Below are 24,950 nucleotides of genomic sequence, written 5' to 3'. Positions count from 1 at the left end.
CTCTCTACCCTGTTCTGGAAGATAGGATTGAATTGTGAGATGATGCAATTTAAAATGTTCCAGGCCTCCAGGAGATGGGGACTGTTCAGAGTTGGATATTTCAAAGATTTCAAAGTCCAGACAACTACTCGGAGCATTTTCTGGGGCTGGTCAGCGCTCTCAGTGGCTGGAAATTAATTGAATTCCCAGGCTCAGCTGAAACACTTTTTATCACAAACCCAGTTTCATTGTTGGGGAGGAAAACACCCAAAACTTATAAAAATGCTTTTCACTGAAAGAGTCCGGTCACCTTGTTGCTCAGCTCCTTTGTTGGGAATTGAAAGGCAGCCAGATCTAGTTGAAAGAAATCTGAATTTGCAATCCCAGAAGCTGCATTTGAATCCTGGACCTGCGGTGTATTAGTTGTATGGTCTAGGATAAATTGCTTTACTTCCGGGGGGCCTCAGTTTCCCTTTCTGTAAAAGGAAAGTATTGTACTAAATAGCCTCTGAGTTCCTTTCTAGCTCAGATCCTGCTTGCTACTCCCCACCCCCTTTCCTTCTTCCCTTTCTCCTCTTTCTTCCCAACTTGGCTTTAAAAAATGAATTCTCCTTGGGTGGTTTTTTTCCTTCTCTGATAATGGGCATATAATTAGAGATGACATAAATAGTAGATGGCAGATTTCTTTAATCTCTTAAGATTTGTTAATCTTACTATATGTCAACAAACATGACTTGGTTTTTTCTTTACCTAATGTCTATATCGGGAGTTCAGAGCATTTTCCTGGAGAGGGGCTAAGTGTAACAAGATGGCGGTTTTTTGCCAAGTGAAGTAGGAAGGAGGAGCAGAAAGCATCAGACAAAGTTAGTTAATCTCCAGTTTTTGGTAAACAGAATGGTTCTTTCCCCTACTCAGAAAAGGAATTGAGGAATACTTAAATGACTGAAGAAATTACCTTAGTACTCTACCTGGTCTTTCTTGGGTAAACTAGGCCATAGAGCCCGAAATATTAAGTAGGGGTTCCACACTCAGTAGTTCATATTATCATAGACCTTGAACTCAGGGGGACCACAGAAGCCTTTGGGTTCAAACTCCTACAGATGAAGAAACTGAGGCCCAGGGAGATTGATTTGTCCAAGGCTATATGGGAGTAGTAAGCATCAGAGATAAGGTTTGAACATTGGCTTTGTGTATTTGAAGGAGACTGTCACATCCCACATGAAATGAGCATCTTTTGAAGGCCTCTGATTTATTCTTTGGGCCCAGCTAACCCTAAGAGCAGCAGTCCCTCCATCGTTGACATCATGTTTTGTGTTTTTGTGTTTTTGTTTTTTGTTTTTTGTTTTTTTGGCTAGGCAGTGGGGTTAAATGACTTGCCCAGGGTCACACAGCTAGTAAGTGTCAAGTGTCTGAGGCTGGATTTAGACTCAGGTTCTCCTGACTTCAAGGCCAGTGCCCTGTCCACTGCACCACCTAGCTGCCCCCATCCTTGACATCAGATTGAAGGCATGGCCTCTACTTCTGGTCTAAGAAGCATAGACTGGCCCTCAACAAGGAGCTGTTGACATAATTGTGCACTTTTAAGGCTCCAAGAGTGGGGCAAGTGCTATGAAATAAACCAGTTTCTATTTTTAATGTCAGAAGTTGACTCAGTCAATGGCTCCTGCTATGGTGGGTGTACATCGGTCAGTGACTGAGGATCACCTGAAAATGGTTTGGGGACAACTTTGAACTTGACCGTTCTTATCATAAGAACAAGACAAGTCTCAATAACAATGGGTGGGAGGAGGAAGATCAGGAAGGAGAATGGAGCCATTGTGGCCAAAAACAGAATCTCTCCCTGCTTCACCTTCCTTACAAAATTGGATGGTAATCGAGGCATATGACGGGGACGAATTCATGAGGAATTCCTGAAGGGAAGTAGGAGCAGCTATATCTAGGTTCCTTGAGGAATCATGAAAACTGGCACACCAAAATCTGGCACCAAAAAATTGGACCCACTGATTTATGCAAGCATGCGTGCCACGGACTTCCAGTAAACATTGGGAGTTTGCCCTGTGGCACTGTGCTGGGTATTGTGGGGACCCAGATGATTAATTCCCCAACTCTGCCTTCAAGGAGTTGACCTTCTATGAGTCCTACAGCTAGTAGATTTTGTTGGTGCTGATTAATGTAATAGATTTCGAGCTAGAAGGGACCTCAAGTCATTGAACACAGCCTCCTCATTTTACAGATGAGGAAACTGAGGCCAGGAAAAGCTAGGTGGCTTGACCACGTTCACATAGAAAGTAAATATCAAAGGCAGGATTTGAACCCAGTTCCTCCTAATTTAGCATGCATATGTCTTGCTTTGGGATTAATTTACTATTAGGATTAAATGGTGCATGACTCCATACAGGAGTCTCTGTTAAGAAGTAGATATCCATCCTCTGCTTGAATACTTCTAGGGACAGGAAGCTCCCTACCTTGTAAGTCAGCTCATTCCATAGTTAAATAGCTCCTTCTTGTACCGAGTTAAAATCTGCCTTCTGATAACTTCCGTCATTACTCCTACCTTTACCTCCTGGAGCCATATAGGATGTATCCAATCTCTCTTGCATGGGACTACTTGGGACATATTTGAGGGCAGTGAATCCTGGCTTCCCTTCCCTCCAAGGCACCTCCTTGATGGAAGAGCTGGCAATGAGGCATTATACTAAATCACTAGTGTCCCATTTTTGGTAGTGCTCTGAGATTTACGAAATATTTTATTCACTACAACCCAGTGAGGTAGGTATTTTAAGTATTATTGCCTCCACTTAGCAAATAAAAAAAAAAAACAGCGACTTTTGAAGTTAAGTGACTTACCTAAGGTCACTAGAAAACTATTAAGTGTTCAAGGCATGACTGAATTTCCTTCGTCTCCATCCAGCTCTCACTTTAATGCACTCTGCGTCCTTTGGCTAGAAATACAAAGGTGATCAACTGTGGTTGAAAATTGTCTCTTGTTTTAATCCCTAGTATTTGAGTTTTTTAGTACACAATATTTTTACAAACTGAAGAGCTTTTGATTGAAGCCCAAATCATTTACCCTGGCAGAATGTATCAATAGTATTGGAAAAACTGGAAGTTAAAAATACGAAGTGCTTCTGAGTAATCCAATATAGGGTAATTACATTATTAAATAAAGCTGTTGGTCTCACATTATTCCACTGGCTTTGAACACATAAGGATAATGACATGAGCTGTGCAGAGAGAACTGAGCAGAAATGGAAGACAAGAGGGGGCATGTCTAAATCATATGTTTATGTTGAAGTGGAGCTTACACAAAACACCAAAAGATTGACTTGGTTTCTACATTAAAGCTTCCTAAATAGCCTTAATATACGTTTGCCATTAGCTAGCCGAGCAAAGACTCTGGGGCTGCTTATTGGGATTTTGATCCCTGTGTGCCAGAGCCCCTCAGCCCCATGAGGTAATCCCAAGATGTTGGATTTTACTCAAGGCCCTCCTCTGGGACCTCTGAGAAACAGAGATTTAAAGTTGGAAGGAAACTTTGGTCTCATCTTGGCCACCTCCTTTATTCCCACCAACCCCCTATGCTCTGGGATCGAGCAGAGTTCGGTCCTGGGGGCTGCTCTCAAAATGTCTCTCTCTGGCTCATACTGCCCTAACCAGAATTTACTCTTGGGACTTATCTGAAAATATGCTTCAGTTTCCTCAGGGAAAAAAAAAAGAGAGAGAGGTTCTCACATTCTATAAAAGCACTCAAGGTAATGAATACATACATACATATGCACACATATGGGTATATTGGGTACAGGATAGCCTTCGTTTCACATCCCTCCCCCAAATGTAGAAGACACAATGGACTCAACAGGAGACAGTCAGCACCATTCTCTTTAACTCATGGGTGTCCTACTTGCCCCAGGATCCTAAAGGCCTCTAGAATAACTTGTCTCTGGTTTGTTTGCCCCCTTGAGAGAGAACTGAACCCTGAATTAGCTCGTCCCCTCTTACAGGATCCACACTTGCTAAGGCTTATTCCCTTGCTCCTCTGTACCATGGTTTTTGGCCAATACTCTTGCAGGACCAGAAGCCACACGCACAGTCCTTTTCTCTCTAAGAAGCGTGCTGCTCATCTCAGAAGGCCAGATCCATGAGCTCTCAATCTTGAATTTACTTGGGCGGCAACCTGCAAGTTTGGCATTATCTAGGCAATCTCCCCTCCTTGGGCTGAAAGCCTAGGTGACAGGACTCCTGAAGGTGGGGCTACTAGCAGAGTGACTGCCGTGCCTAATCACTTGGTTTTCTTCCTGATAGTGGCAATGTGGTTGAGAGGTCTGCATGTTGATTCTCCCTGAGCTCTGGGACTATCTCTTGCCTCTTTTTGTATCCCCAGTGTTTAACACAGTGCCTGGCATGCAGTAGGAGCTTAATAAATATTTACTGGTCGATTGATTAAAGCTTTGGACAAGAATTTGATATTATCAGGAACTCCACTCTTGATCTACTTGTTAATAGCCCCAAGGCAGCTATTAACAGCTCCTGATGGAGAAAGCAAAACAATGTCCTATGCTCCCTTTTATAGGCCAGAAGAAGGTGGTATCTCTTTCCAGAATAGTCTATCTCACAATAATTCATCTGGTTCTTGGGCCATTCTGCCCCCATTAATGAACCTCATTCTCTGGGAGGTCCAAAGAGGGGCAAGAAGGTGTTAAACCAACCAATTCATCTTGGGAGCAGCCCCATTCACTCAAATGTCCTTTGTTATTTAGTCATTTCAGTTATGTCTGACTCTTCATGAACCCATTTGGTGTTTTCTTGGCAAAGATGCTGGAGTGGTTTGCCATTTCCTTCTCCAGCTCATTTTACAGATGAGGAAACTGAGGCAAACAGGGTTAAGTGACTTGCCTAGGGTCACACAGCTACTAAGTGTCTGAGGTCAGATTTGATTTCAGGAAGTTGAGTCATTTTGACTCCAGACCTAGCGCTCTACCCACCATGGTACCTAACTTCCTAAATGTCCTTAATACTCTCAAAATGATACTAATAGAAATGTCCACACACCTTCCACAGAGAGATGTTTTCAGAAATACAAGCAGAGGCTTGCTGCTGTGGACGTATATGTAAAACCTCCTTTTTCATGAAATTGAAAATATTCAAAAATATTTTCCTATAAAACCCTTTCCAGACTCCTGGACAATCTCCTTATAAAAGTGGGTAATTACCTGAAAGGTTTTTCTTAGGGAAATGGATTAAAAGGTGATAACCACATATAGTTCTGGTATTGTACAAGTCATTCCTCCCCACCTGCCTGAAATAATTGGCTTAGTGAGAACCTACCCTTAGTTTGGAAAAGATTAAGACGTCAATGGAAGGGTAGAGGTCCCTTTGTTTAACTCTGGGAAGGAGGGGAGGACAGTGATTAGTTTTCTCTGCTTCTGGAATATTAACCCAGAACTGTATTGTTACATGTTGTGATTTGTTTGTTCAAGACTCCTACAAATATTACCTGAAATACTACTGGGGCTGAGACTCCCATTGGAGGGCACTGGGGACTCTCCTATTCTAGACGTTTCTCCAGACTAGAAACGGTATGGATGTAGATTAATGTTAAATTGAATGATGTTGTTTCTGACAGACATTAGCCTACACAAAGAGTATGGTATCAGTATTAACATTTTTTTTCTTTGACACTGTACTCTAGGCTGATCAAGTGTGGCATCGTGAAAAAAGTGCTGGATTCGAGTTAGAGGACCTAGGTTTGAATTGTAATGGCAGCTTATTACTCATGTGATTACTCGACAGTTAACCTCTCTGGATTTTCATCATGTGTAAAGTGAGGAGGTTAGACTGGATGAGGTCAGAGGTCACTTCCAGCTCTAAATCTTCCTTTTTACCTATGATTCGGGAACTTCTTTTAATAGACCCTCTACCTGCAGAGGAAAAAAATGAAGCCCAGAGAGGCTAAGTGTCTTGTCCAGGGTCACACAGTAGCAGTTCCGGGACTTGAATCCAGGTCTTTGACACCACCTAACCATGTGTGGTGGGTTCATTGCCATCCAGTTGGGCCACAAGGCTCTGGGTGTTTGGCCACAGCAATTCAAAAAGACTGACTTGTAGGTCATAGAGGGTTTGAGATCAGCATGGGCAAAAGAATTACCCACAAAGACAGCATAGAAACTATGCCTGTGCCTAGGAAATAATCAGAATATTAAAAAAAAAATTTCCTCTTTGGTTTTCATAGCACAACAGCACACATAACTTCCAAGGAGTCTTTTCTTTGTGTCGTGTAGAATCTTTTAATTTGCATACTAAGGTCAAGAGTCATGTACCTGGTGAGTGAGTGGGAGCTGTCAAAATTACCTTGTTTGTGGGGCAGTTAGGTGGCGCAATGGATAGAGAACCGGCCCTGAAGTCAGGAGGACCTGAGTTCAAATACGGCCTCAGAACAAACACTTGACACTTAACTAGCTGTGTGACCCTGGGCAAGTCACTTGACCCCAATTGCCCAAAAAAAAAAAATTACCTTGTTTGAGTCATTCCTCAATGAGTAAGCATGCTAAAAGAATGTTCTCAAAAGAAGAATTACATGCTACCAAAAAAAAAATGCTCCAGATCACTAAAAAGAGAAATGCAAATCAAAACAAATCTGAGAAAATTGGCAAAGATGACAAAAGATAGATATAGTGAAAGTTGAAGTCTCTGTGGAAAGACAGATACTCTAATACATTGCTGGTGGAGTTGTGAATTGGTCCAGTTATTCTGGAAATCAATTTGGAATTATGGGAAGAAAATGACTAAAAAGTTCATAACTTTGACCCAGAAATCCCACTGGAAGGCATATCCCCCAAGGAAGCCAAAGACTGGGGGGGGGGAGGGGAATGAACGGTCCTATATACAGCAAAATATTTATAACAACTTTTTGTAATAGCCAAGAATTGTAAATACAACAGTCACTCATTTACTGGTGGATCACTAAACAAAATGTTGTACATGAATAATACTGTTCCATGTGAAATAATAAATAAGAAGAACACAAAAGAATGATGGGATGCATTTGGAAATGGAGGTGATATAAAAATCCCAAATCCCAATGTTTTTTAAAAAAGAAAATCACCTTGTCTACAGTCTGTTGACGTGTGTGGTATAAGGGCCTTGTGAAGATTTGTTGCTTGTTTATGTTGTTGTAAATGTATTGAGTGTGTGTTTATGTGGGGAGAGAGAGAGAGAGAGAGAGAGAGAGAGATTGTGTTCATTTCTTGAAGGGTGTGACTAATCAAAGAGTCAAAACTAAAATTGGGCTCATTGTCTATTGATATATACATTCTATGAACACCCCTGGGTGTGGGCATTTAGACTAAGAAGAGAACGTGGTTACACTCCCAGCTTTGAAGTTCACACCAGGGTGAGGGGAGTTTCCAGGGCAGCCTTACAACTCAGCTGTTGCTTTCCTCACTAAGGTCCATCAGGAGAGGAACCCAAGGACCTTCTGTTATTTGTTGGAAGCTTTTGCTTTCATATCAAACCCTCAATAGCTGGGCTTGACGATACCTTGTTCCTTAGGATACAGTTTGGTGTTTCCAGTAAGAATTGTTTTCAACAACCTAGGATAAAGAAGGGCCAGGGTAAAAGGAAGAGTTCAGTAATGGGGTTGTTGGGTAATCGGGCAACTTTTAAATGTGGGCATTTGGCAAGTTGTATTTTTCCTGTGATGTTAGTTGCTGTTCAGTGGAGCAGGATGAAATTAGGCATTATTTTACATTAGCATGGTTTTATGTATTTAGGAACATAAAATATTTATGATTTTTTGAATTACTTCTTCGATGTGCAGATGCAGTTGGCTATAATGTGAGTTATTGTCTTCTGCTTGACAGACAAAGCAATGCCAAACCCACTTGTATAATCACATGATGTGTGTGGATGGGTGTCTGACATGTTACCTGACTCAATCAACTTATTAGACTTTTCAGGGAGTTGACAGGTGTTGGACCTTGTGTGGCTCTGAGGGGATGGACTCTTTCAAAGTGGGGCAGCTGCCTAGGAGAAGGGAAGAGTCAACTCTGCTTCTTTTTGACCCTAGCTGCTTTGCCCTTGGCATATGACCGTGAGACATTGTTACAGATGTCTGACTGACTTATACTCAACTGGGCTGTAGCTTTTCCTGTTCCTGCCTTTGATTTGGTTGGTAGTGTGTTGATTCCTGACTAATCTGAGATTTATAGGGTCGTGGGACCAAGAGATTTTAGAGGTAAAAGTTGCCTCAGAGATTATGGAAACTGACCGAGAGAGGAAAAGGTTTGCCAAAGGTCATCAATCAGATCTTAGATTTAGAACTGGAAGGGACCTCAGAGGTCAGTTGGGATGGAGTCATTCTGATAGTTGAGTGAACCTCCACTTAGAGGTTTACAGGAAGACATAGAGACAAGAGTCAGAGGAGACAGGAAGGCTTGGAGAGATTGCAGTTCCTGCTGTGAGGAGAAGTACACATATTGAAGAGATCACAGATTCATCAGAGTATCACACAGATCATTTATAGTTAAGCGATTTGCCCAAAGCCACACAGCTAGGAAGTAGTATATTTGTGTATTTGATTGTGGGTTGATATTCAATGTGGGCACACTGCAAACCCAACCTGCTTCTTTCTTGGTTACCTTTCCCCTTCTCCTTCCCTGCTCTCCTTTATCACTGTTTCCCGTGGTTGTTTACCTGGCTAGAATCTGTTCTAGATTTGGACCCTGTCCTGCTTTGGTTTACATCAGTTATCTCTAGTCATTAGACTGTGAGCTCCTTGAGGGCAGGGACTGTCTTTTGCCTCTTGTTATATCTTCAGTGCTTAGCACAGTGCCTGGCACATAGTAGGCGCTTAATACGTATTTATTGACTGGTCACAGCTTTCCCATATGTGAAATGATCTCAAAGATATCTTCCACATCTCAGATTGGGGACAGTGAGGTAGGGTCCTTCCTGTGTTGCTGGTAGACTTTAAGTTCACTGCTACCATGGGGCAGTCAAGGTATTTAGAGCTGCCAGTGATTTGAGAGATGATCTAAGCTCTAGACCTGTAATCTCCATCACAAGTTAAATTTTATAAGCCTAAGGGTCTAAACAACACCTTTAGATGTTCCGGGTGTTGTATTTTTGTGTTGTTTCAGTCATATCCAACTCTCTGTCACCCCATTTGGGGTTTTCTTGGCAAGGATGCTAGAGTGGTTTGCCATTTCCTTCTCTAGCTCATTTTACAGATGAGGAAACCGAGGCAAATAGAGTTAAATGACTTGGCCAAGGTCACACAGTTAGTATCTAAGGCCAGATCTGAACTCAGGTCCTCTCCTGACTCCAGGGCCTGGCGCTCTATCTACTACACCACCTCGCTGCTCTGTTGCTATGTGTTGTGTAGATGTTCCCTGTAACCGAAGTTAAATGATTGGTCTGAAGCCACATAGTCAGTCAATGAAAGGACAACGGAGAGGCAAATAGTAGACGTGAATACAACGTTTTACCAAATGTTTTTGCAGGAGAAACAGAGAAAGCAACTGCTGATGCCCGCCCCACCCTGAGAATACTTCCCATCTCCTCTGCATGATTTATAGTTTCCCCCATTAGATTGTGAGCTTTTTGAAGGCAGGGGATGTTTTTGCTTTTCTGTCCCTAGTGTACAGCATGGTGCTTGTCACACTAAACACTTAATAAATGTATTTTGACTGCCTGCGATCTCATCAGCGATACATGACCTGAAGGGCAGATGGGCCAGTCATGTGGCTAGAGTAAGAGATAACCAACTGATGTATAGCCACAATGGTCCCTTGAAGACGCAAAGTCGTGTCTACAGCATATGTTCTTAACTGGAGTTTTTGGAAGTTTTTTTTTTTTGTCAGTATTTGATATTGGCATTGAATATGATTGGTCTCCTTTGTCAGCCTGTGTGTCTTATTTTATGCATTTAAAAACGTTATTCTGAGAAGGGGCCCTTAGACTTTATGAGACTGCCCAAAATATATATGATGCAAATAGGAAGAAGAACTTTCAGGTAAAGGAAGTCCCCAGAAGGTTGGGAGAACCCCACACACATGCTTAGAGATTTCCAGGAAGACCGGGACAAGAATCACAGAAGATGGGAAGGTTTGGATGGGTTACAGTTTGGGTTGTGCTCATATTAAAGAGATTACAGATGCACCAAAGTATTATGTACACCATTAGTAGGTGAAAACAGGAATTGAGTTCGGTTCTCTTGTCATTCAAGTGTTCTTTCTCCTAGATGAGACTGTATCTTTTGGAGGAAAGAGAGTTTTGTCACATCAAGAGAGTAGCCTTTCTCATGTTAGAGAGGAAATACAGGTGGATAAAAAGACGGGGGCGGGGGGCCCTCTGTATATGGTGGTGGGCCTTAGAAGCCAGGCAGTGAAGTGTTGACTTGATATAAGTCAGTAAGAAATCTTCAAATTCTTAAATAGGGATGTACTGTGATAAAGTGTTTTAAACTCATTCAGTCAGTGGTGGGCAGAATGGATTAGAGTGTAGATTAACTGGAGGTAAGGGAACCCATCTTATTAAAACTTGCAGTTACTCAGATGTCTATTGGAACAGACTTGGTTTGCATCTAAAGGGGAAGGAACCAATCCTAGGAAACCTCCAGGCAACAGTACTTGATTATTGATGGTATATGAGAGACAAAGAAAAGGAGGGAGACTGGGATATTCCCAAGGTTTTGAGCTTAGAAGTGGAGAATGATAGTACCATTACATATGGGGAAGGTGGGAAAGTGAAGATTGTTTATAGAAGAAAAAGGAGTTTGGTTTTAGATCTGCCGAGTGTTGGAAGCTCTCTGTCCTTTAACCTGCTAAAGGACCACACTGCTCCCCTGGGATGGAGTTCCCCCCTGGGAGCCCCACATCTTTGGTCAGTTCAGGGATTCTTTGAACAACTCTGCCCCCATCCAGGACAACGAATGTGGCTCGGTGCCTGCCCTGCCAGCTCCACTTACCACGTGTATCCAGCACCTGGGTAGTGCTCTGTGGGGAGTGAAACCTTTTGTTATTATAGTTCCCCTGATGATACATAATGTTCATACTATAACAATGAAAGAATGGGAAGGGAGAGTGAATGCTGATTAAGAGAGAATGTGAAAGACTGAACAAAGCCCACTAAGTTACTGAGGCCTGAAAGAAAAAGAAAACTCAGTGGCTGATGAAACAGAGGAGGGAGAAGGTCAGCCAGGATGGCGAAAGCAGCAGGATGCCGTAAAGTATGATTCCCAGAGACAACGAGGTGGAATAGCATTGGGCTTGGAATTGGGAATACCCAGTCCAAATCCAGCCTCAGACGTTTCCTATAGCTATGTGACCCTCAGAAAGTCGATCAGAATCTCAGTCTCTCAATTTCTTCATTCTAGAAAAGGAGGAAGTTGACGCTGGCTTCTTTGCTCTTCTTCCAAATAGACACTCCATTTCTGTGCTGTGCCTTTTCACTCACTAGCCATCCCACATCCCCAAAACTCCCTCCGTCCTCACCTCCACCTCCTGGCTTCCTTTGAGTCCTAGCTCAAATTCTGCCTTCAATAAGAAAGAAGCCTTTGCTGAGCCACCTTAATGCTCGCCCTTTCCCTCTGTTAATTATGTCAGATTTTTTTCTGACTCTTTGCAGTTTGCTGTTTGCATGTCTCCTCTGCCAATAGAGCAGAGGTTTTTGGGTTTTGGTTTGGTTTTGCCTTTCTTTGCAGCCCCCCCCCCCCACCACTTGCCATAGTTCCTGGCACACAGTAGGTGCTTAACAAGTGCTTCTTGACTAGATGATCTCTAACGTCCCTTCCAACTTTATGTTCTTTCCTTTTGTCATTTTGGTGAACCCATCAGCACGTATCTCTCTCTCCAGTAACAGTCCTCCATTGAACGCCTCACTGCCCTCCTGAACGTTCCTCTATCATTTTTCTTCTTGGGCTAAATCACCAAAAGAGAGATGAGCCTTCTAAATTCTCCATTGTCCTAGTACCATCCTTGCCTCATTACTGCCATTAAGCTTTTATCTTTTCCGGGAGACCCAAATGGGTCTAAGCGCTCTAAATTATGTGCTTGTAAGTCATTGGAAGAATGAGCTAGGCTATAGGCAAGATTTTAGGTGAGTCCTGAGAACTAGAGATGGAGCATTGGGAATCTATCACAGATGTGATGACTGTGGTAGTCAAAGACACAAAAAATGTGATTTTTTTGAAGAGATGAGTATAGGGAGGAAAGAGCAGAGGGTCAAAGACAGTGTCAAGAATAGATAAAGAAGTAAGAAGAAGATCAAAGAAGACGAGGCATGATCAGGGAGATGGAAGAATTTCATTTGAATTCAAAAATTAATTGCCTACCATGTTAGCCCCTGAGGTTAGATAGAATGACAAGAATGAAAGAGTTTCTGCTAACTGAGGGGATGAGGCGGAGGGTCCATAGGTATAGCAAGTACACAACTAAATAAACACACAGTTATAAATTATAAAAAAGGAATACAGAAAATATCAGCAGGGAGGAAGCTGTATCCTGGAGGTGAGAGATCAGAAGTTGATACCTGAACTCTATGAGGAGGTATCTGAAGGAAACTGGGACTTTGTGAGGCCGAATTAAAGAGGGGGAGGGCATTTTCGACATTGGGGACCGTCTGTGCAAAGACACTGGGGTGGGAGATGGAGTGTTACATTAAAACAAAAGCTTGCTCGAGGCTAGTTTGACCAGAATGGAGAATATGTGCTGGACAGTAATGAGAAATAAGGTAATGAGTGCCATATTGTATGTGGAAGGCTTCTGATGCCAGGCTGAGTCTTTTGCATTTTATCCTAGAGGCATTAGGGACCACTGAAGATTTTTAAACAGGGGAGAGGTATAATCATATCTATGCTTTGGAAATGTCTGGCAACTATATGGAGGATGGATTAGAGACAGGGACAAAATAGAAGCAGGGAGAACAATTTGGAGGCTCTGTCAGGAGGCCAAGGGAATTGTCAGAGGCCTAAACTTTAAAAAAAATGTTGGTAGTTGGGAGAAGGGGATGGATGGGAGAGATCTTATGAAGGTAGGATTTGTCATCTGACTGGCTGTGGAAGGTGTGGGAGAAGAGGAGAGGGAAGGGTTAAGAATTAACTCTAAGGTTGTGAACTTGGGTCACTGGAAGGATGGTAGGGGACCTCAACAGACACACAAAAGTTTAGAGAAAGGATGAATTTTGAGGAAAATATAATGAGTTCCATTTTGTATATATTAAATTTGAGATGTCTACAGGCCATCTCTTTGGATACGCATTTGGTGATGAGATAATGATGGGGGGAGGGGGGATGGAAGTCTTTGATGAGCTCCCCAAGGAAGAACCTGAAGAGTAGGGGTCATAGCCTGGGGCCTGTTGCCTTTTTAAAAACTGTTTTGATAACTATATCTTGATACAGTTTGTTTCCTTTGTAATCCTGTGTATTTTTTAAAAATGAATTTTAGAACTGTATTCTTTAGTAAAAACTTCATCAGGCTACTGATGGGGGTACGGTGGGGGTCCATGACACACGAAAAAAGATCAAGAATCCCTGTTGTAGGGGTAGAAAAAAAGAGAAGAGGGTCCAGAATTGAACTCTGGGGGTCAACCACTCTGAGGGGGCATATGTGTGATGAACTGACAAAAGGGGACCGAGAAGAAATAGTCAGCCAGGTAGAAGGACAACGAAGAGGGGGCAGCTCGGGAGCCACGGGAGGATAGATGTCCAGGAGGAGGGAGGTGTTGACTGTCAGATGTTGAGGAATGATCAAGTAGAATGAAGAAAGAGGAATGGATTTAGTCGTTGAGATTGTTGTTGACCGTGGAGAGAGCAGCTTCAGGTGAGTGTTGGGAAATGAGAATCGGCATAGTGAAGGATAACTGAACTAAAGAGTTTCAGGAGAGCTATGGTGGTCAACATTGCTACTGAGGGACAGAAGAAAGCCTTTTGGACACAGCACGCGGTATCCAATAAGAGGAGCATTGAACTAGGAGGCCAGGGGCTGGGGGTTCTGGTCCCAGTTCTGCCACTGACTACTTAGGAGACCTTGCACAAATGACCTTGCGCTTCTCATCTCTGAAAGGAAGGCATTGGATCTCTAAGTGTCCTAGTTCTTACAATTCTGATTTTGTGATTTGGCTCGAAGTACTATAGTTACTGACCAGAGATAATGAATGGGTGCCATTTTGTAAGGGGTCTGGCCTCCCAATCTCTGGAGTGCTTGACCTCCTTATTTCTGCCTCTTGGAAGCCCTGGTTTTCTTTAAGATGCAGTTCAAGTACCACCTTCCTTTCCTGGTTCCATCAGCTGCTGGTTCCTTCCCATCCCTATAATACTATCTATCTGTTAGGCATATATTTCCATATGTATATATTTACTCTCGTGATAGAATGTAAACTCGTTGAGGGCAGTTACTGTTTTGCACTTTGTCTTTGTGTCCCTAGCACCTAGCAGTGCCTGCCATGTTGTAGGTGCTTAATAAATGTTCATTGACTGATTGTTAGTTATGGAGAGAGTCAGCATGGTGTACTGGATAGAGAATTGGCCTCCATGTCATGAAGATTTGGGTTTAAGTCTTCATCCTCATCTTTTCCCCATCAGAACTTTAGACTCTTTCCCTGGATATAGGATGCTGATAAGCGAGCTTTTGCATCATCTTGCCCACAACCAGACCCCCATGTCACCATTTCTAAAGTATGGCCCTGCGCATGAATCCTCCAGCTCCTCGTTGGTGTGGCCTTCCACCATTAGAGTCCTTGAGAGCAGCAATTGTCTTCTTGTTTGTATTTAATTCCCATCGCTTAGCATAAGCACAGTGCCAGGCACATATTAAGTGTGCTTTCCTTCCTTCTTTCTTTTCTTCCTTCCTTTCTTCTTCCCTCCCTCCCTCCTTTCTTTTTTTCTTTTTTCTTTCTCCCTTCCTTCCTTCCTTCCTTCCTGGTAACATGGGAGTGATAATGCCTGTACTATCTACTTCACAATGTTTTCATGAGGATTAAATATATACAAAAACTCTGTCTTTTGTAGGAAGTCTTCCCCAACCTCTCAATTTCTGTGTCTTCCCTCTTTTAATTATTTCATACTTATTTTGTATGTAGCTCACTTCATATATATTTGTTGGCCTGTTCTCTCCCCCATTAGATTGTAAGCCCCTTGAAATCAGGACTTATCTTTTGCTTCTTTTTGTATCCCCAGCACTTAGCACAGTGCCTGGCACACAGTAGACACTTAATGTTTGCTCACTGATTGATTGAAATAAAACTCCAGGGGCAGCTAGGTGGCGCAGTGGGTAGAGCACCAGCCCTCGAGTCAGGAGGACCTGAGTTCAAATCTGGTCTCAGACCAGACACTTGACACTGGCTGTGTTACCCTGGGTAAGTCACTTAACCCCAATTACCTCACCAAAAAAAAGAAAGAAAAGAAAAAAGAAAAGAAAAAGAAATAAAGCTACAGAGCTGGAAAGGACCTCAGGAGGCATTAAGTTCAATTCCCTCATTTTACAGATGAGGAAACTGAGTCTTAGAATTTGAATCCAGGTCTTCTGACTCCAAAGTCAAGAAAGAGTGCTCTTTCTATGTGTATAGGGATTAGGACTAGTTCCTTCGATTTCATTGATATAGGGAATATCCAAATAAGGAGACTCCCTCTGCCAATTCAGGTCAGCCCCTTTTGGTCAACTTTTATTATTATATCTTTGTTTGGATCACTGACGGGTTAACTGACTTGCCAAGTGTCAGTCAGTCAGTCAGTCAGTCAACAAACAGTTTATTTAAGTGCATGTGCCAGATATTGTGTTAAACTCTGGTGTTAGAAAGAAAAGCAATAACAGAGTCTGGTATGTATTAGAGGCAAGACTTGAATTCAGGTCTTCTTGACTTTGAGGGACTAGCTTTCTATCCCATGCACCATTACATATTCTCTCTCTCTCTCTCTCTCTCTCTCTCTCTCTCTCTCTCTCTCTCTTTCCCCCTCTCCCTCTCTTTCTCCTCCCCATATATAACTACATAATGCACATATATATATGCATATAATATATGTATACATATATTTTATATATCACACTTTGTGGTTGCTTATTGAATTCAGTTCACGTTGATGAAACTGTAGTGTGTCTTGTTAGAAGAGCAGTGTGGACTTCTTTACGTCGCCTTTGTATTGTACTCATGTACATCAGCAGTATTTATCTAGGGCTAATACCTGGTTTGCTGAGGGCTAATGTAATTGTATGATGAGTGTGCTAAGATTCCTTTCTTGGAGCTTCATACTCACCCAGGAACTGGAAGAGTATTAACAACCTGAGTCAGCGCTTGATTTTGTGGCTTGGTTGTCACTCAGAATAATAAAAGTGAATGTGCAATTTTGGGTCTGGAAAGTAATCCTGGGACCGCTTCATTCATGTGTATATATATGTATGCATGCATGTAGGTGTATGTGTGTCTGTGGAATGTCTTTTTTTTTTGCTTTGTTTTCCTTACCAGATTTCCTTCTTCCCTTCTAAATTCTGGCATTGGACAGTGTGGTAGGGCCAGTTTCTCTGAATCCACAGTGAAGTAGACTAGTGGTTTTACAATTTAACCATACTTGGGTTTCTGAGTTGCCGGCATTCAGATATTTTGGGGTTGATTTGTGTGCCTATATATGTGAGAATGAGACACAAGAGATCTCTGGGTTGAATCTTGAAACATGAGCTTATTCACCAATGACAGAAGAAGGGCTACATTTTTTCTTGGTTAATAAATGATTTGTTTGGCTTGCTTCGTATACCAGCCAGAGCTAGTCATACCATTTCTTGGAAAGTATCTGAAGCAACTGGTAATTGAAATGATAATCATTTGATCATACCAGGGCTATTTGAAAACAACACTTAGCCCCAAACATGTCTGATCTGGGGAGCCATATTTTATGGCAACTGATGCTAGAAAACATTTTTCTAATGTGAAGGGTGATATATTGTGAGACTTCATTATCTGCTCATGCATTCTAAACAAGGCTTCCACAGTGTTCTGTCCAGGAACTGTGGAGTCGGCTTTGATGCACCACCCAGCCTGAATTTTTATTCTGGCATTTAATAATCACCATGTAATAGCGATGAAATGCACGGCAACTACAGATCTTTTTTTTTCAAGAGGACGGTGTAATGAAATTGGATGAAATCATCCGTTGAAATTCTCCTTTATAGTATGCCCCATTGTTTACAAAGTATTGAAAAATGTTCATAAACAGAAGATAAAAACACTGTTTCCATTGTCTCCCATTTAGCGGAAGTTCATATTTAATAGCGATAAGGAAAGGGATTCCATTACAAAAGTTTATTTTTTTTTCAAGCACACAAACATACATTTCATTTCTGATGAAATATTTATTGTTTTGCTGAGGTGTAATAGACACTGTGCTCAGAAAGCAGTTTGGAATTGAATGAGGAAAAATAAAATTTTACATCTTTTTTCTGAAGCTAGGAGTCCATATTGTGGGAAGCTTATCTCAATAACCATTTGTTTGTTTGTTTCCCATTGAGTAATGTATCTGTGTGTAAATGTGTTTAAAGGGTGGGGAAGGCAGAATCAACTCTGCCTTTTGTTTAACAACCTCAAGACATCTTTCTGTTGTGTGGGAAAAAATGTTGATAGCAGAGATATCACAGGCTCAAAAGGGTTTCACAGCTGAATCTTTCTTCTGAAATGGGAAATGGAAAGAAGTTGGAGCAGTCAGTTCAAGTTGAAATGTCACGTGTTTCAAATATTTAAGTTAAGACCGGAGAGTTTATCTGCTGACACCCTTCCTAACTCATCTTTCTGGGGGGGGGGGGGGATTCTGTTACATCCAGAGAGATTTATTAACTTACTTTATACATTCTGAGTGAGAAGAGTTGATTGTTTCCTGGAAGCAATTAGATATACTTAAAATTCAAGTGCATTTTCCATAGTACAGGCTAAGTTTAAAGTGTTTTTTTTTTTTTTTTGAATCATGGGCTTCCCCTCCCCCCCATTTAAAAAAAAATCAGTTCATTTCTCAACTTACAAAGATTTTAAGAAACATGAGAACGTGTAAGTTTTGTTTGGTGGGAAAAACACAACATTTATGGAGTATTTCTTTTGGGATTACATCACAGTTTTATTTAATTTTTAGGACAAAAGTTAAATTCAATATTTGTGTATAAGCCAAGGGAAAATGTACCATAAACATAGGAATTTTCTGGTGAGTCAGAGTTCCAAGAATCCTAGATTTACTTAGTCCATTTATACGAGGACTGGCTAACCATTAGTCATCTGGCCCTCCTTTTTTACATTTGTAGTTAATTGCAGTAAAATGCTAGCTTTCACCCAAGGCTTTGAATCCACTGAAGAATCCACAATCAGAATTGCCATTAGAGTTACTGCTTATCTGATATTCTTGGATATTTTTGATCATATACATTTTTTCCCATAAGTCAGCAGCTAATGGTGTCATTGAAAGGCCATAAAAATAAAAATAAGTTATTGAATGTTCTTTGGTACAGAAGGAAAAAAAATCACACACACACTCACACACACACACACACATATACACACACATATCCCACATCATGGTCTACCCTGCAAGGCTTGCCCAGTTCAAATGGTGTGTCAGCTAGGACTGTGCTATACCATTCACTTTGTACTTGGAAATTACATTTTGGTTTCTTCTTTGACAACTGCTTTTAGGATGAAGTTATTGCAGTTTCCGAAAAGGTAATTGTGAAGCTTGAAGACCTGGTCAAATGGGCCCATTCAGATTTCTCCAAGTGGAAGTGTGGTCTTCGGGCTGGGCCAGTAAAACTTGAAGAATTGAGCAAGAATGGACAAAAGGAAGCTTTGCTCAAATACAGGCAGTCGACCTTGAACAGCGGACTCAACTTCAAAGATGTCCTCAAGGAAAAGGCAGACCTTGGTAAATAGAGCTTCCATTCCTAAATCTGGCATATGTCCATGGGAGGTGGTGGTGGGATGTGTGCCCATGTGTTTTCGGGGGCTAACTTTTTTAGGGACTTCCCAGAAAGACTCATGGTCTCTAACCCTCTGCCATACTGGGACATGGTGTATTTCCCAAGGTGTGGATATTGGTCATGAACAAAAATGGACATAGGAACATATCACTAACATTTAAAACAGTTTGTGCCTACTATATGAAATTGTATCCTCCTTGCCATGGAGGCTCCCAAAAATCAAGGGATCTGGCCAGAGGATCTTAGATTGTAAATCAGGAGGGGAATTTTGGAGATCGTCTATAGTGCAGGGGTTCTTACCCTTTTTTGATTACAGTACCCTTGGCAGTCCAGTGACACTTATGGACCCTTTCTCAGAATAGTGTTGTGTTAATTCATAATTGAATTAAATGGTAAATTTCAGTTAGAGGTTAATGAAAATGAAGATATAACTTTTTTTTTCTCATCCAAGGTCATAGATCCCCTGAAATCTATCCATATCCATATCTAAATCTAACCATAGACTCCTTGGTGTCTATAGATTCCAGATTAAAAGCCCCTGATCTAGTCTGATCTGGTCCTTGACCAGAAAGGTTACACAACTTGTCCAGTCTCATGTAGTTACAGTAAGTAGGCAAGACAGAATTCAAACCCAGTTCCATCGATTTAGAGCTTGAAAGTTAAATGATTTGCCCAGGGTCCCATAGCAAGTACATGAAAGAGATGGAACCTGACCCCAAGTCTTCCTGACTCCAAGGCCATGCTGTCTCTCAGTCAGACATTACCTACATTTTTTTTAAAGTGCATCATATTAATAATCCCTCTGTCTGGATAATGGGCTCCATTTTCTGAAGAGAAGCCTTCTTCGTTCAGAACTGAACATTCTTCCAGTTCCTTGCAGTCAGCTCTATTACTTGAGTTGAATGATCTGCTGTGTTTGCTGGAAGGCACTGAAGTCTTCATCTTTCAGGTGCAGTACCCACATGGAAAGTCCAGCGTATGCCCAAATGTATACACACTGTTAGGGGAAGTTACTAAACCTGTATCTTTTCCCTCCAAAGTTACAGAGTGTGTCTCTCGACTGAGCTATTCCTGTTTTTAGCTCTAAAACTGCCAAGGATATTATGGCCCATTATCCTCCTCTCATTGGGTGACTTGTGAATTACACTGAGATTCTGACTCAACAGCCCAGTCTCCCTACCATTGTTCTGTGTTTCCCTTAAAGCTAAAAACCTTTTTTATTTTTTGGTGGTTTTTTTTTTTTTTCCTTTTTCCTGTGTGATGGAATATACTGTTACTAACAAACAGACCAGCAGGAAACCCCTGGGAGACAGGAGGATATGTAGCTGGTACTTCATAAGGAAGCTGATACATTTTTATACCAGGCTTTATTCTTAATCGAGGCATTATGAATGGAAACAAACAAAAAATTCAGTCCTTCCACTGTAGCAGATAATTTAGTGTTTTTATTCTTTAAGCTCCATTTTTTTAAAAAAAAAAAAGCTTCATTGTTTTGCTATTTGGATCATTTTTCAAAGGGCCATGCGTAGCACCAAAAATTTCAAATGCTTTACCTACCCTTTTGATGTAAGTACTTTTAATTAAGGCATGGTCTTGAACAAGAGTAGGAGCTAAATAAATGTTTCTTTAGGAATCCAGACCCTGGATTAGCCTAGAATATCTACATTTGACCTGACCTACAGTTTAGTCCAAAGAAAGATAAGACAAAGATCAGGAGAGCTGGTTAGGAATCTGTCTTCTGGTGAGTGGCAAGTCACTCTAACTCAAACTAATTATTTTTTTAGCAGAATGCCCTTTAAGGATAGGATCTGGGGCCTTGAAATTCCACTCAGTTGGTATGAGCTGTGGGGATTTCAAGACATCATTTTTGTAATTGGAATGCACACTGTGTTGCAATAATGTGCAAAGAGAAACAAAAACTTTCCTTAATGTAATGAACTTCCTTTTATCTCTCTGATCTGTGGTTTTCAAGTCTTACATTGTCTGGATTTCTGTGGAGGACATCGCTGGTGTCGTCTGCTAGGCACCCATTCCTGTCCCCACACCTTTAGAATGTACTTTCTCCCTGGCTTTTTCCCTTCTCTGGGTGCAACTTCGAAATATGCTGTCTGCTTTTTTCTTTGCATACAGTGATTTTTCTTATCTACCTTTCTCCTGGCCACTGAAAGCACTTTCAATCCCTCATTGTTAATGGCACTTCACATACTTACTATAGGTCTTTCCTTGGTATTACCCAAGAGGGGAAGTGAACTTGTATGATCATTTAAGACCCTCTCTTTCTCCTTCTGGTGGAAAGAAACAAAAATGGAAACTTGTCACCTTTCTGGGCATAAAGGAAGACTCCAGAGTGTTTTCTTTAATTACTAAGTCACTTCATCCTGGTTTTGGGTTTTTTTTCTTAAATAAATAAATAAATACATTGTCCTTTAAGGAATGGATTTGTTTTAGACATACAAATCTAATTAAAGAACCCAGACTGTTCACTTAGGTAGAACTAGCTCCCTTTAATCTTAGTGTGTCTCACTTCCTGCCTCTTTCTGAATAGGAAAAACAAGAGGGTTCTTACAAATGTGTCTGCCAGCCAGTTTCTGCTCTGCGGAGAGAAACTCAGCTAGCTCCCATTGACTGTTCTCATTCAAATGACAACAGGTCTTCTTCTCACCTTCCCCCTCCTTCCTGCCATTCCTTTTGGACAATATTTGCCTGTGTATTGTTGGAGTGCTTTACATCTCTGGAGTTTCCATTTAAAATCCTATCGTGATTGGTGAAAAGAACAACAGACTGAGCAGAGGAAAGAACAGGGCCAAGAATGGAGCCAAGTTCTTTCGAGGGAGTGAGTCGAGGTTCCCCTCGTCCCTCCTGCTGTCTCCTCTTGCTTCTTTTTCCCCAGAGTCCAGCACAAACCCAGACTGAGACTTGACTTGGTAAGCTGCTTTTTCCTCCCTTCTTTCTGACTCTTTTATTCAGTTTCTTAAAAAAAAAATAAAGAAAAATAACAATATGTAAAAATAGAATGGCTGAGGAATGTATTATTCATAAGCATAATGAATACAAGAACCTGTTTTTCTAGAAGAATTGGGCTGATTAAATCGTTCACTACACAGGCCTCTAGTTATTTATTTTTGTCGTTAGAGTTACAGTACTTAGCTTTTGTAATAAAGTGGACTTGACACCCATATTTGGTAGGGAGTGGGAAATTGGCGAATGAGGAATTATTTCATTTTCCAAAATTTTAGCAACTGAACTGTGGAAACACAATTGGTTAAACATGGAAAACTTGCATTTTTATATTCTTTCAGCTGTAGTTTGAAAATAAATTCAAATTATTTTCTATAATACTGTTTCTTACAGAGCACCTTTAAGTGAGGTCTGAGAGCTTCAGTGTAAGCTTTATTGGCCTATAAATATGTCATTATAGTTGGACTACATTTATATGCTTTGGATTGTTGTTTAAGCCAAGAAAATATGTCTCTACAGGTTGACTTTTTATTGAAACCCTTTGAGGCATACAAGAGAATGTATTTTAGGCTAAGGTTATTAAAACAGCATTTTCATTTTTTTTGCAGCAGACTCATTGTCAATTATGCTGCCACAAACTGTCTGTGGATAGGCAGTTATGGATGGTTTCATCTCTAAATGTGTCTTTAGAAAGAGAAATAAAAGATAGAAGAGTCTGAGCTGAAATTGAGAAAAGAGACCAAGATGGTGGCAGTGGGTGCAGGCTTGACTGAATTTAGTCTTAGGGACGATTCTCTGGGTTAAGTTTCTATTTCTAAGGCTAGCTTAGATTAGTTGAGAAGGAAGAAAAGGAGGGAGGGAAGGAAGAAAGGAAAGAAGGAGAAATAAAAAGAAAGATACATATGCTCTGATTTTTCATATCCCTTCTCTACCCCCTGAAGCTGCGGTAGTGGTTGGCATATCCACAAGATGTCATATCCGTACACCCTGACCTTTTACTTCATTGACTTCCTTTTGGAATCCAGTTGTTCTTCAAGCCCTGTCTTAGAGATACTCTCTGATCAGCTTTAGGGATAGGAAATGAACGAACCACAGTCTAGAACCCAGCCAGACGGCTTGCTTCGGCCCCGGCGATGAGCAATAGGCCTGATGTGGACAAGACCCAAATAAATGAGAAGACCATGCTGTGGGGCCACCTTCCTCAGCTGTGGGGAGATACACAAAAAGACATTTGCTAGAGAGCTTTTTTTGCTCAGTTGAAATGGTTTTCATAGGCCACTGTTATTTAGCATGTACTCTTAAGTTTTTAATACCTTTACTCTTTTTTTTGTTTTTAAGCCTTAAACCACCAGGGATTCTCAACTATGGTTCATGAACTTAAAAAAAAAATTTCATAATTGTATTTCATTCTAATTGGTTTTCTTTGTAGTGCTGTATATTTAATTTTATGCATTCAAAGAACATTATTCTGAGAAGGGTCCATAGGTCTCACCCAACTGCCCAGAAGATCCAGGACACAAAAAAAGATTAAACCTGCTTTTAACCATAGCCTTTGTTGGGTGACCTCCACATCTGAAAAGAGATCTGTTTCGATGAGGAGACCTGAACTTGACGATACATCATCACTTTGGTTCCTGATTATTTTTAACAGCATTGCTTACCCTACTTTGCACAATCCGGATGTTCTCGAGAATGTGGGTAGGGCTCTTCCGCTAAACATTTCGATGCCAGCAGTTCTCCGCTGCCCCCCCGCCCCGAAATATTCACTATGAAGTTATATATCCGTCAGGAATGCTTGTGTGGCAATTTTCCACGTGAAAATGAGCTTAATTTTCTCTCTTTTGTGCCAGCGTTTTCTTGGTTCCCCTGGTCCATCATTTATGGGTTCCGTCAATACTGTTTCCAGTACAGATTTGTTTGGGCATTGCTAAATCTATATGATTTCCGTGGAAAACTGTAATATCATTCCTGCCCAGAAAATTGACTCAGTGCTTCAAATACTTTGAAAAATGAAACTTGATTGGGTAATACTTCCCTTCCTGAAGGTGGAGGTGGAGTGAAGCATGATGTCAGTTTCCTTATTTTTCTTCTCTTACTTATCATGATCAGAAAATATTTGTCTTTTGTCGTTATCTTGTTGTCACTGACTATGGTTCTATAGCTGAGGTTCTTATCCTGGGACCCGTGAACTTAAAAAAAATTATAATTGTATTTCAACATGATTGGTTTCCTTTGAAATTCTATGTGTTTTATTTTAGCGTTTAAAAACCATTCTTCTAAATAAAGGCCCATCGATTTCCCCAGACTGCTAAAGCAGGCCATGACACCAAAAAGTTAGGAACGCCTGCTCTATATCATCATCTTCAGATGGTAACTGTGTTCATTCAGACAGTGTATAATGCATTTATAATTCATGGGACTCTTTTGCTTTTCAGGAGGGCTTTATGCACTGATATTCGACTAAATTAATCATTCTTGATATCTTTAGTATTGACCCTGATTCCTCAAAATAGCTCATTCATTTTTTTTAGAGCACTTTAATTTGTCTGGTTTACCCCAAATAGGCATTTTCCAAAATGGCAGAGATCATCTGTTCAGTGGGGAGTTGGGTTGGTATATTTTAAGCTTGCTGAAGATAGGGAAGGGGGAGTGGTGATTGGTGTTCTTTTCCCCTTTTCTTTGTATAAGTATGTTTACTTAGGACAGGCTACCTCTGAAAAAGCCGCTGAGACTCAGAAAGGTTTCATCAAATGTCCGGCGCTCAGCAGGTGCTAAGTAAATGTTGCTGCTGGTTCTGTGTTCCCCTCCTCCATCACCTTGTTTTCTGTGGGTCCACTCAGTACTGAAAGTGAGATGGGCTGAGGTAGGATGCTCTAGCCCACAGCCTTTAAAAAACCTGGACCTGTGATTCCATCCGTATGCAGAATTCCTTCTAGCCATGAAGAGTGGGGTCTTCTTCTCAACTTACAGATGTGGGGGAGTGCTTGGAGGTTGAGTGACTTCTCCAGGATCACCTAGCGCGCGTGTGTGTGTGTGTGTGTGTGTGTGTGTGTGTGTGTGTGTGTGTGTGTGTGT

The 24,950-nt window shown here is 41.2% G+C and overlaps 1 protein-coding gene across 2 annotated transcripts in view; it reads left to right on the top strand.

The window, feature by feature from the left end:
- The window catches only part of ARID5B (AT-rich interaction domain 5B), a 207,678-nt gene that overhangs the window by 17,463 nt on the left and 165,265 nt on the right, over window positions 1-24,950 (top strand). For both annotated transcript variants that reach the window (XM_027840531.1, XM_027840530.1), the window contains one exon: window positions 18,637-18,862. In XM_027840531.1, the coding sequence (XP_027696332.1) occupies window positions 18,637-18,862 (226 nt within the window). The remainder of the gene's footprint in view (window positions 1-18,636; window positions 18,863-24,950) is intronic.

The sequence above is a fragment of the Vombatus ursinus genome, unplaced genomic scaffold (assembly GCF_900497805.2).
Source record: "Vombatus ursinus unplaced genomic scaffold, bare-nosed wombat genome assembly UNPS02014847.1, whole genome shotgun sequence".
NCBI classification, from domain to species: domain Eukaryota; kingdom Metazoa; phylum Chordata; class Mammalia; order Diprotodontia; family Vombatidae; genus Vombatus; species Vombatus ursinus.
Note: the sequence above shows the minus strand (reverse complement) of the source record. Positions and strands in the feature narration are given on the sequence as shown.